This window comes from Octopus sinensis, linkage group LG1 (genome assembly GCF_006345805.1).
Source record: "Octopus sinensis linkage group LG1, ASM634580v1, whole genome shotgun sequence".
Classification (NCBI taxonomy): Eukaryota; Metazoa; Mollusca; class Cephalopoda; order Octopoda; family Octopodidae; genus Octopus; species Octopus sinensis.
Genome location: NC_042997.1, coordinates 91,991,693 through 92,005,296, shown reverse-complemented (window position 1 = coordinate 92,005,296; position 13,604 = coordinate 91,991,693). Strand labels below are relative to the sequence as shown.

General features: G+C 36.3%; 1 protein-coding gene across 2 annotated transcripts in view; it reads right to left on the bottom strand.

The window, feature by feature from the left end:
- Positions 1–127: 127 nt before the first annotated feature.
- Positions 128–13,604, bottom strand: part of LOC115210412 (translationally-controlled tumor protein homolog) — a 13,934-nt gene continuing 457 nt past the window's right edge. The window contains exons 3-6 of one of the 2 annotated variants that reach the window (XM_029779014.2): positions 10,141–10,319; positions 2,114–2,229; positions 1,055–1,158; positions 128–284 (exon numbers count right to left, since the gene is read on the bottom strand). In XM_029779014.2, the coding sequence (XP_029634874.1) occupies positions 282–284; positions 1,055–1,158; positions 2,114–2,229; positions 10,141–10,319 (402 nt within the window). In that variant the 3' untranslated portion in view covers positions 128–281. The remainder of the gene's footprint in view (positions 285–1,054; positions 1,159–2,113; positions 2,230–10,140; positions 10,320–13,604) is intronic. The other variant, XM_036502990.1, reaches the window with a different exon arrangement.

Here is a 13,604-nt window from a genome sequence, read left to right as displayed (position 1 = left end):
CATTTCTAATGAAAATGTTTCTTTTCAAAATTATTAAAAAAGTGACCACTCCATTAAAATGCTTTGTTTTCTTTATAAATGGTTGTAATGCTAACAACTGAGAAAATTTTTAAAAAAATAAAGTTTGATTTCATTTTATTACCAATATCAATCACTGTAGAGGATATGCATGTCTGTCTCTTCAGAAGATTCTTTTAAAAGAATACTAATGACACAGCTATGATTAACATACAAGTTGGTTCAATTTTTCTTTTCACATTGCCATGTGGCCAATCAATACCTCACTGGAAAAAGACAGCAATAAAAATATGTATAGAATATGCCATAAAACGAAATATATATTACACACAAAAAAAGGTAAAAGCTACATCACCATAGAATATAAAAATACATCTTATAATATCTTGGTAATAAGACCTTACTATTATTGATAATTAAGTTTATTAATGCCTACTATTCACCTCTGGTTTTATTTAGTACACATGCTTGTTCTTGCAAATGAAAACACTAAAATGACCAAAAGTTGCAGTACTTGACTTTCACTGTATCTTGGAAGTTAAGATTGTCATGCCCCACATCCTCTCTGAAAAGATGTGTGTGTGTATATCTCAAATTTCCAAGTCAAGAGGCCAACAGAAACCAGGGAGGGGAAAAAAAAACCATTCTTTGCTGCTAGCCTTACTTCGATTTACACTGAATCTTATATTGTCTCTTCCATGCTTGCATGAGATTAATTGGGGCAGATGCTCTTGTAAAATACTAAAAAGTATTAAGGCAAATCTTTAATTCACTTAAATCCACAACTGATATCATTGCCAGATATAAAAACCACAGAGGATTTGCTTAGGAATGAAAGGCACTTTAAACATAAAAAAGGGCAAATTACTATTATTTATACAGGTGTCCCATATATTTTAAGACTACACTTATTATCAAAATTCAGTTAGATGATGAATAAATAAGAAGTAGATTTGTTAGGTTGTGATTTGAAATGGAGATATGATTCAACAGAGTTATGTGTTGTACTAATGTTTGAAGTTTCAGCTATACTTACACATTTCATCGCTTCAAGACCATCTTTAAAAACTATGAAGAAAGGAGTTTCATCATCTCGATGATCAAGCATCATAATTGCACCGATCTCATCAGACTCACCCCCTGAGTATAAAAAAAAAACAATTTTTATTAGTTATTTAGAGCAACTAATTTTCATGATTTACCATTGTCATAGGAAATGTAGGCATGATTTGTGTTAGAAATAAGATGCTTTAGTTAATTTAATATTAACAGTGTAGCTTGACACAAAATTTGCAATTTTATGAACTATAAAATCAATACCTTGGACATTTTCATAACACTACAAGGATACCCCAGTTGGAAAAGAAAGACTAAGATAAAAGAGAGCAATTGGGAGATGATAGCAAAAATGTGTTAGGACATGTCCTTAAGGGACATTAGGCTTGGTGATATGAAGCTTGGGTTGGGCAAGTGGGCCACACGAAGTGACAGAAATATAGGAGAGGGGCAGGGGTTGTAATAGATATGTGAGAGCACTAAGGCTGGAGGCTAATAGGAATGGTGTTACTAGAGAACAGCACAGGGAATGGAGAGAAGGTGCAGTAAAGAGGTGATTGGTAGAGACAATGGGAAATGGAACTGGTTTGATGTGGGAATGTAATATGTGCTTTATTCTACTGAGGTGATAAGAGGAAAGGACGTGTTAGGGAACAACATGTGGGGGTGGGGCAGAGCCCCTCACATACAAGCAGTACCAAGGCAGTTTTAAGATAACAATCCTGATTCTCAATATTTTTGAGGTAGTACAATAGCTGACATATGTTCTAAGGGCTAGAATAAATACCACAAGATCTAATGTTAGCAGTTCTACCAACCCACCACACCTGATAAGTTTTTAATGATCCCAAAAGAAGCAAGTTGACTTCAGCAGCAACAAAACACAGCTAGGATTAAATATTGCAGGGCATTCATTTCAAAGCTCCAAAAGTTTGCTAACTTGCTGCCTGTTGACATGTAGTTGATAATATTCTATAACATACAAGGATTCTAAAAAGTAAAATAGCAACTTTCATTTAAAAAAAGAAAAATTACTTACCTACAAAGAAGCGTAGTTCTTTAAATCGACCCAAAATGCGTTTGACAACAGCTGGTGCATTTGATTTAAAATGATCGGCTTTTTCAGTATCTTTTGCTTTAAGTAACTCTAAAATCCTGTAATTGGAAATTAAATTTTGTTGCCAAGCAGATAATTAATATTTACTTAAAACAAAAACCCCAACATTAACAAAACAATGTATGGTCAAACTCGAAGATCTCAAACCACATCCTACTGTCTTAGATTCAGACTATTACAATTTGCCCAGCTCATGTCAGCATGGAAAGTGGACATAAAATGATGACTATTTAACCCCCTAGCATTCAGTTACACTGACAAATTCAGTTTTGGTTTAATCCTGCACTATCTTGTAGCATCAATAATATTTTGATGTGATTTTTTTTTTCTTTTAGAATGACAGTGTAGGAAGTATGAGAAGCCATATTTGACTGGTTTGAACATAAAACAGGTTGAATATTTGGACTGGATATGGCTGGTTTAAATGCTTAAGTGTTCTATTGTTACCGGTTTCAATCATTTGACTGCAGCCATGCTGGAGCACCACCTAAAGGGTTTTTAGTCAAACCAACCAACCCCAGGACTTATTCTATCTCTTTTGCTGAATCACTAAGTCACAGGGATATAAATATACCAGCATTAGTTGTCAAGTGATGGCGGTGGAGATACAAACACGAGAGGCTTTTTCCAGCTTCCGTCTACCAGATCTACTCACAAAGGTTTGGTCAGCCCAATGTGTCTACCAAAACCCAAAACCAAGCGGTTGGGAAGTGAACTTCATTGCACAACCATGCCTCCACCTTTGATTATAGTTCTGCTCTATCTAGGTCATCCTAGAACTAATTAACATCAACTGAAACAAACTACTTTTGAAACCCAGGATGAAAAGTTGAGCATAAAATTTCAATTTTTACAGTTTCCAAAATGTGAGAGAGACCATTAAAATGAATGCAACAATTCATAATACTCACACACACACACATATATATACCCATACATACCAATACACTAAGAAAACATTTAAGATCCTACAAATATATAGATCTACTTACAATGTCAACTGTATTAAAAATTAAGATTTTAAAGTCCATTACTTTAAAATGTATTATATCTTTGGACCACTACACCCCCATCAGAACTTAACCCTTTCGTTACTAACCCGGCCAAAAAAGTTTTTGGTTCATAACACCAACCCGGCCGAGAGAACCTATTGTTATTTAAATGTAAATTTGAACCCAAATCTCGTTGGTACATTCGTTAAAACATGTGAGTTCACTTTGTAAATAGTTGGGTTATAGTATCCGACATTGCTTGAAGTGATATCTCAAGTCAGTGAATTTTGGGAGATTTTTTTCGGCATCAATTTTTCTTCAACTTTGAAAATGGATATGAGCTTCGTGTTATCAAGCATTGATTCCGAATTTAAAGCTTTTTCAACAGAAAATAGGGAGATATCGAGAAAAAGAACGAATGAGGTACAAAAGCACGTGGTGTACAATGAATAGGATATTTTTTTATCCATTAACCAAAAGCAGTGATTCCGAAGAAACAAAGCGGCGACAGTGACAGCAAAGATGATTTTACATCGGAATGAAGTAAAAAAAACTTTAAAAAATGTTTTTATTAGCAATTTTTCCGAGGAAGCGAAACCATTAGACTTTATTTTTTTCAGTATGCTTGTTTAGAGTGATCACTGTGGAAGCAAACTGTTTCGCAGATTGTAAACAAACACAAAATGGGGGATCAAAGTTTGGAAAATTTGTGAAGCAAAGTACTGGGCACTGCTGTGGATTTAGTTTTTATACAGGGAAACTAATGTTAGTCAGTATGGCTTAGGGTACGATGTGGTCTGGAAGTTATTGTTTGAAGCGATCAATGCGGAAACAAATTTACGCAGATTGTCAACAAACACAAAATGGGGGATCAAAGTTCGGAAAATTTCTGCAGTGGATTTAGTTTTTATACAGGGAAAATAATGTTAGTCAGCATGGCCTAGGGAATGATGTGGTATGGAATTTATCACTTCCATACCATAACCAGGGCCATATATTATTTTTTGACCGATTTCTTTAGTTCGGTCAAACTTGCAGTGGATTCCAGTATTTCAGTTTATTCCACCTTTATGGTACACCTGTTGTGCATTAAATTCAACTGATGATTTAGTGATGTGCACAATTCTTCTTTATCGAAATTTTGTTGCTTATCCCTTTGAATATTAGCTGATTCATTTTCTATGGTGATGTTTAAACAAAATTTTAATATTTTTATCATTTGCTCAATTTAAAATTTTTATATTTTTATCATTTGCTCAATTTACCTGTAATTAAAGTCACTTTGAGACAAAAGTTATGCAATAAAATTGATTAAGAACCCTTTCTTTAATTATGTTTCAAATATCACAATATGTTGGTAAGTAAAAAAGTTATTTAATGAAACAAGCCTAAATTCATGATTATTTTAGAATTTAATTGAAACTCATGAGGGGTGTATTTTGGTCAGAAATATAGTAACGAAAGGGTTAAGGACTTATAACCTTCCATATAGATTTATAACATTCTACTCTGATTTTATACTCCACCCATTCTATTTATATTTTTAACATCACTTTTATTGTAAGTAGGACAATATATTTGTATAATCTTAATGTATTTGCATTGATACATTTATGTATTTATATATCTATATATTTTTTATTGTAAAATGATTTCGAGTACATAATATTTTATTATATGCATATTAGTAACCCATCTTTTGTTTCTCTAAAAAATAAATTGTCTAAACCAACATTCCTAAAGTAGTGAAAGGTTCAGCCTAAAACAATGACGGAGATTGAAAAACACCCGCAACAATCCTATGTGAGGGAGAGGGCAGACAAAGAAGCCTGGGTTATAAAAAACACTAGTCAGACCCAAAGGCCTTTCATTTATGTGAAAGAAAGAAAGCCTCAGTAAGCTCCAAGATGGCTCCCTCACATATAGTCCAACTAGGATAGGTGAAGTACTGAATGACCAGTTCAGAAGTGTCTTTACAACCCTGCTTGAACACAGACAAGTGAACAAACCAGTGGATTTCTTTGCCACCTCACCTATAACCAGTGAGTCAGTTATGATGGAATACATCAACATTAACAAAGAAGATAAACTACTAGCCATAGATGAGGTGGACACAAACTCAACAGCTGGTCCTGATGGCTTTGCAGCAATCCTCCTCAAACTGTTTAAGTACGCCAAGGCAAAACCTCTACAGATTATCTTCCAGAGCTTTCCTTGCAAATGGCAGGCTGCTAAGCAAGCTGAAAGAGGGAATAATATGCCCAATCCATAAAGGAGGGAGCAGATGCCAGAAACTATAGGCCTATTTCTTTGACTTCACACATCAACAAAGTCATAGAACAGATAGTCAGAGGGAAACCAATCGCATTCCTTGAAGAAAATAACTTGTTGAGTGATACCCAGCATGGCTTTCAACTAGGTCAGATCTGTTTGACCCAGCTCTTACACCATTATGACTGGGTGCTGAGGCAGTTACTCCACAACTCAAATGTGGATGTAATATACCTTCAATTTGCAAAAGCTTTTGATAAAGTGGATCATGATATGATATGCCACAAACTGCATGGCCTCGGCATAGCTGGAAAATTGGAGAGTGGTTACATGACTTTCTGAAAGATAGAAAGTAGGCAGTAGTGGCCACGTCAACGAAAACAAAAATAGTGAGCAGTGTCTTAGGACCACTGCTTTTCATAGTGGCCCTCTCAGATATGCCCTCAACTGCCCATATAGCCACTCTTGCTAGCTACGCAGACAATAATAATGTCTCGCAGAAAATACAGAAGCCCAGCGATTTTGCACATCTGCAGTAGGAGTTGGACTTAATTTACAAATGGGTTGAGGATAATAATATGCAGTTTAGTGCTGAAAAATTCCAAGCCCTGCACTACTAATGTCCAAAACTGAATATGAAACTTACAGGGTACACTGGTCCACAGGGAATTTCAATCCCAGAGCCTAAATCAGTGAGGGACCTAGGTATCGATCAGGATGGCAACAAAGTGCAGATGACTGGAACGTCCAGAACCAGAGAAAAGGAAACCATGAGAGTCATCTGGTGGACATTCGTTATCAGCTGCCTGGATTACTGCTCGCAGCTATGGTCACCCAACAGTGTAAAATGAACAGCAGACCTTGAAGTAATCCAGCAAAGCTTCACAAAGAAGATTGTCTCATTGCAACAGCTCAGTTACTGGGAAAGGCTAAGTTAAGACTACTCCCTGGAGCAAAGGTAGGAAAAGTATGTAATCATAAACATCTGGAAGATCCTGGGATTGTGCCAGAATGGGTCGACACTGTACAGTGCCAAAGATCTCAGGACTGCCATCGCACTTGAGAACAGCCTGGGTTTCAGAGGCCCACAGCTTTTTAACCCTTTCGTTACCAAACCGCCCGAAAAAATTTTTGGTTAATGTGACCAAGCCGCCCGAATTTACCTATTCATATTTAAATGAGAATATCAGAGTAAATCTCTTTAGTACATTCGTGAAAACATGTATTATACTTCGTAAACAGTTCAACTACAGTTTTGTACAAAAATCGAAATGTAATTTTAATTCCGTGAATTATGGGAGATTTTTTCCCGAAATTTGTTCCTATTGTGTTTTCAAAATTTGTAATTCTGACAAAAAATGGATACGAATTTCATTATATCAAGCAGCGAGTCAGAATTCGAAGGATTTTCTACTGAAGACCTTCATAAATCTAACTCTATGACTGAAAAAAAAAAAGCATGTGGTATTTGATAATGAATCTGATGTTTCATTTTCCGAAAGTGAAAACAGTGAATCTGAGAGCTCCGACAGCGATAAAGAAAATGAATTGGCACCTGAATGGAGTGAAAATTTAAAAACTGTTTCTTTCGGTGAATTTTCTGAAGAAACTGGACCAAGCCAGACTTTCCCAGAAGAGTAAAGCCTTAGACTATTTCTTTTTACTTTTTCGAATGAGCCTATTTGAAATCATTACGGCGGAAACGAACTGTTACGCTAAACGTAAGCAAAGCAAAAGAAAGGATAGTTTGTTATTTCCCACAACCTTAAATGAAATTAAGGCCTATTTTGCCATAAATATTATTATGGGTATCAGAAAGTTACCCAGAATAACAAATTCTATCGTAAAATTTTGTTGTATACCCAATTGAATATTAGCTAATAACCCATTTTCTATAGCGATGTTTGAACAAAATTTTAATAATTTTATATATTGTTGAATTTACCTGTATCTACCTGCAATTAGAGTCACTTTGTGACAAAAATTATAGTATAGAATTGGTTGAGAACATTTCATTAAATTATCTTCCAAAATTCATGTTAATATATTGATAAATAAAAAAGTTATAGTTGTTTAAAGAAACCAGACTAAATTTATGATTACGTTAGAAATTAATTGAAACACATAAGGGGTGTATTTTGGTCAGAAATATAGTAACAAAAGGGTTAATATTCTTCCAAAGAGCCTGAGGAACCCACACAAAGTGGATGTAAGTATCAAAACCTGACCGCTTCCTGTTGAGAGACCCAGATGAACCTACCTAATGGCAAGAGGTGCAAATGAGGATAGCGACATCAAACTCCATTCTACATATTAGAAGAGGCTCTCTGTAATAACAGTGTAGCAAAATGGCAGTGCCCCAGCTACAAGCTGAAACTACAGAAAGAAAAAAAAAAAAAAGAGCTAGATACCCTTCTCTCACTAACACCAAACCCCCACCTGTTTTGAATCAATGCAATATTTCCTCACGGTTAGACACATTCCTTATGGAAGGCTGGAAACAATATCACTTGAATGACAGTGACACCCATCAAATGTCAAAGATGTCAACTAAATCCACTCACAATGCTTTGGTTAACCTGGGGTTTACAGTAGAAGATACATGCTCAAGGTGCCACAGAGTGGTACTGAACCTGTGATAACAGTTAGGAAACAAGCTTAGTCATACAGCCATAACTTTTCAGATAAAATTGCAATACCACTTGTATAAAGTGATGTTTTGGTTACTTAATAGTAAGCATACTGTGTGCTAATGTATACAATGTGAAAGGAGAACTGGAGTAGTCTTATACCTGGCCAGCTCCTGTCAGTTGTCCCACCCACCCATGCATGGAAGGCAGATGTTAAACGATAGTGATTCAGTTACTAACATTAACGTTGCATGCAGAATAATCCAAAAGTATTACTAGACATCATCATCATTTAATGTTTGCTTTCCATGCTAACATGGGTAGGATGATTAGACTGAGAACTGGCAAACCAGATGGCTGCCCTTCCTAACATCAACCACTCTTGAGAGTGTAGTGGGTGCTTTTATGTGTCAGTCAGGTGGTACTGGCAATGGTCATGCTCGAATGTCTTTGCACGTGTCAGTAAGGAAACGCTGGTAACGATCACGCTTGAATGGTGCTTTTTACGTGCCGACACAGAAGCCAGATAGCTGCTCTGGTAATGATCACACTCGGATGGTGCTCTTAGTGCTCCAATAGCACAGATGCCAGTCATCGAATTGGATTTCAATTTCACTTGCATCAATAGGTCTTCGTTTAGTGTCCAATGAAGGAAAGTACGCTGGAGGTTATGGTCTCGCTTGGCTTGCTGGGTCTTCTCCAGCACAGCATATTTCCAAAAGGTCTCGGTGAGGCCTCTTGTTCAAAGGTCGTGCTTCGCCACTTCATCCCAGGTCTTCCTCTTCCACAGGTTCCCTCAACCGCTAGGGTGTAGCACTTTTTCACACAGCTATCCTCATCCATTCTCGCCACATCTGATGCTTTAGGTCCAACTTTTCTCTCAAGGTACTTATACTCTGTCGAGTATGCACACTGACATTACACATCCATCGGAGCATACTGGCTTCATTCCTTGTGAGCTTACGCATGTCCTCAGCAGTCACAGCCCATGTTTCACTGCCATGTAGCATGGCTATTCGTACACGTCATACAATCTACCTTTTACTCTGAGCAAGAGACCCTTTGTCACCTTGCAGAGGTAAGAGCTCTCTTAACTTTGCCTAAGCTATTCGTATTCTAGCAGCTACACTTATGCGCACCCTCCCACACTACTGACTTGGGCACCTAGGTAACAGAAGCAAATGACTACTACTAGTTTTTCTCTGCACATTTTCAGTGTTTATTGCTCCTGAGCATCTGCCACACACAATAACTATCTTCCGAGTTAGCCTTCCTTTGATATTGCTGCACCTTTTATGTGTCCATAGCTTACACTGAGTACATCTTATAGAGTTTCTACCTACGCCTTTTCTACAGATCAAACAGGGCCATCCACCTGAAGGGACTTGTGGTTTGCCTGCCTTCTTGCTTATTAGGACTAGGATTTCAGCTAGGTTGATTAAGGACTTTCGATTCTAATCCTTCCCTCCACACCTGAAATGTCTAGTTCTGATAGTGATTCAGCAATTAGAGGATCTCCCAAGGGAATCCTGTCTTGAATTCCTGTTATTGACTGGCGGATTATGATAAATAGGAGGGGGCTGACGACTGAACCTTGGTGGACCCCTACCTGGAATTCTTCACTGTACTCGTTGCCAACCCTCACCTTACTGACAGCGTCCCTGCACGGCTCTCACTAACCATCTATCCCTAGTTTCCTCATTGACCACCAGATAAGGGATTGAGGGACCCTGTCAAAGGTTTTCTCCATGTCAATGTAAGCCAGGTACAGAGGTTTATCTTTGGCTAAGTATTTCTCCTGCAGCTGTCTTACCAGAAATATAGCATCAGTGGTGCTTTTCCCTGACACGAACCAAAACTGCATCTCATCTAAACTGACTCTCTCCCTAATTAGTTGGGCTATGACCCTCTCCGTGACCTTCATTACCTGATCCAACAGCTTGATACCTCTGTAATTATTTGTATGTAAAGCGTTACCTTTACCTTTGTAGCAGTGTGTAGACCTCTATGTATAAAACTTTAAATGAATTAAAATTACATAAAGAGTAAAACTCACTTTTTGGAGTAGTCTTTCAAATAATCCTTAAGGTAGGCTTTGTCTATATAAATCTCCTTCAGTCTGTGGCTTAGGACAATGTCAAGTCCACCAGCAGACGTATCATCATAGGATTCTGCAGCCTCTTCAGCTGAAGGATTGGCACCAATGTCATAGGATTGAGATTGTCCGGTAACATACTGCAATAAAGAAATTTATATAACCTTGAAGCAACTTGATTAAATGGTGCCTCAAAGGCTTATCTTCACTAAACCACAGATTGTTATTTCAAGTTGTAACACAAGTCCCTATAACCTCTCAATCATTTTCACAATCAAAGTTTCAAAAAGATCAAATACAATCACACTTGGGTTCTATTTCTCTGTCACATATGGCATGATGAAAAAGTTTGCCAGAAGAGCTTTGTGTTAACCAAACAATGCAAACATCTTAATTACATAGCATAATAAATGAAACCCGAATGTATACTGAAAAACCAAGAATACAAAAAGTTACAAGATAAATAAAAATTTTACATTTTTTTAATAATAAGGCAGTGTATACCATTTTTAGTTATACCTAAAACATGAGATTCTGTAAAAAAATTTTTTTAAGAATGGGCGAAGGGTTCCGGGCAAGACTTCCTTTTGTACCCCTCCCAAAACACCCTTTTACTTTTATGATTCTGAAAAAAGTTGCCAAAAATTTTTTTTTCAAAATATGCAGAAAAATGCAGAGATTATGATTCTAAAAAAAGTTTCCAAAAATTTTCGTACTTACGGTTATGGAAAAAAGTAAAAATGAAGAAATTTCAAAACGATTTTTTTGCAATTTTCCGTAATCTCCCCATATCTGAAAACGGGGGTGATAGGATGAAATCTTTATGGGTTCCGTTTACACCTCCGCCATGTGAGCCGTATTAAGAAAAAATTCAACGCACTGCTCGAGATTTAATTTAGTCCATACATTCGTTTTCTGACTGAATGCACAACCAAGATATTTAGAATTCACACGATTCCGGTATTGCCAAGTAGTTTCTATTCTAGGTTGATACGTCATTTCCGTTTTGCATTGTCGGTCAAGGTCCTAAGAACACATCCATATCCGGCAAGTTTCTCTACTCTATGCGTCGCAGGCGCATCATGACCGAATCATCAGACAGTTTGCTTCGAAACTGGAGGTCCCAGGTTAGATTTCAATGCGTAGCATTTACAGCAAATGTCTTCTTTTATAGCTTCGAGCTGAAGAAAACTGCGAAGCAGTATGCAAAATGGATTGAACATGTAATTCAAATAGTACGGCCATGTCACTGATTTCGTAACCATCCAATGTTTTAAGAATCTTTTTACCTAAATAATATTACATTATTCAGTGTGTTTCTTTTTTAAGTTAGAAAGCAAGATGTAATTTGCAGAGTTGGCTGCTAGATAATTCCTGTTTTATATCGAAGAGCATGAATATACAAAAATAAAAATTCAGCTACATTGTAATTAAACCGTAAACTGTATAGACTTAAAACCTCCAACGATCTTAGGTATAATACACACGATAACTAAAATAGACTTGTGTGCCCCAAGTCAGAAACTTCTGACTTGGGGCACATTAAATAATATATTTAATATATTAAAAGATTTAATAGAAACTCTTAAAGCCTACAAACAATTAACAATCATACTGCCATACTTCTATAAACAAACAAATTGGGTGTGTTGGGAACAATAGGGCGGAGGGAAGATTCATTGGATTCTTGTTTTCGACATAGATTACGAGGAAGTGACGAAATTCTGGAATTTTGACTTTGATTGATAAAGTGAGTATTGTCGACCAGATATAGTCATATTGAACAAAAAAAAAATTGCTGTCAGATCACTGACATAGCCACACCCAATGACAATGAGAGGTGCGAAACTGCATTAGCCCCGACATGTAATTACGTGGACGATATTTTCGATATAGACATTACAGCTGTATCAGACAGTTCACATTTCAATAGTGTTTATGTTCACATAATTACTCTATTGCCAACATTTATCAATGGCTTCTGTCATTGTTTTGATGCGACTATCATTAATAACACTCTTGGTTTTTTTTCACAGGAACCCACTGTATCAAGAGCGGAGATTCCGAATCTGCATTTCGAAATGTAAATCCTCCTTCCTCCCCACTAAATTTTCATTAAAAAAAAGATTTTTTTTGGCAAAATACGTAGATTATGAAAAACGAATTCTGTAAACTATCAATTTAAAAAAAAAAAAAAAAAAAAAAATAGATACCCCTCTCCCCTACTAATGTTTCATTACGAACATAACCCAACATGTTGTGGTCAGGGTCTTTTGGAATGAAGGGATGTAAATATTAGATTTTTTGCTCTCACACGCAACAAAATGACATTTAAAAATTTTTCTCTTTTGTAATTCGTATTTAGGAAGTTGATCCACGGTTTGGCTGTTGTTTCCAGCTTATCAGATTTCCTGATGGGGCGGGTTTAAATTACGAAATTTTTTTCTTTGGAAATTCGTATTAAAATTTTGAAAACGCGTTTCTAGCATGTCAAGTTCTGTTTAGATACTTTTTGCATCTATTTTATAATTCTATGCGTGCGTGAAACAGATAACACTAATTTCACTTCTTGTCATAGGGGAGGGGGGGGTTGAAAATTGAATTTTACAAAATTTCTTTTTCAGAATCCTGATCTCCGTATTTCGCCAAAAAAAAAAAAAAAAAAAAAAAAAAATTCTTTTAAGTGAAAATTTAAGAAATTTGGGGGAGGAGAGGGATTAAAATTTTGAAATGCACATTCGGAATTTCCGCACTCGATGTAGTGGGTTGCAGTAAAAAAAAAAATCCCAAAAGGGGGTACGGTCCATTGTCTTTACCTCCGCTCGACATCTGTGACCAGCAAGACTATTCTAGTATATATAATTACACTATAGCTTTTCCGTGGATGATCACTATGATGATACATGATTCATAGCTTCTAAATACCGGAGTGGCTGGCAAGTACTATTTTAGCTAACACTCATGACGTAAATTGTAATGAAAAGCTTGAAATCAAAAACAATATTGAATTGCAAGTCAATATTGCTAAATCTTTTCTTTTGAGTAACTGAAACGTAAAGGAATATGTAAGGTAAAGCTTGTATTCTGATCTCAGACAAAATTCTAAAAATAGTCAAACGTGAAAGTACAAAATTCCAACACGCAAGTTCTACACATTCACACACATCGATGTGACTGAGAGATTTATTTAGACAACACTAGTCATATATAAGCTGTAACACAAGTGCTATGAAAGAAAATGTTAATGGAATTTCCTTCGTTTACTGTATCAACTTATATTTAATGACTTGAAGAGAAGCGTACGGTTGCTTTACATGCATTAAGAAAATGGTAATTACGCAAAAGAGAATGGGTAGGACACATGCTTTTCAATCATCTCCCTCACGATAGAGCACTGACTTTACATCAAATTTCTGCGAGGCACC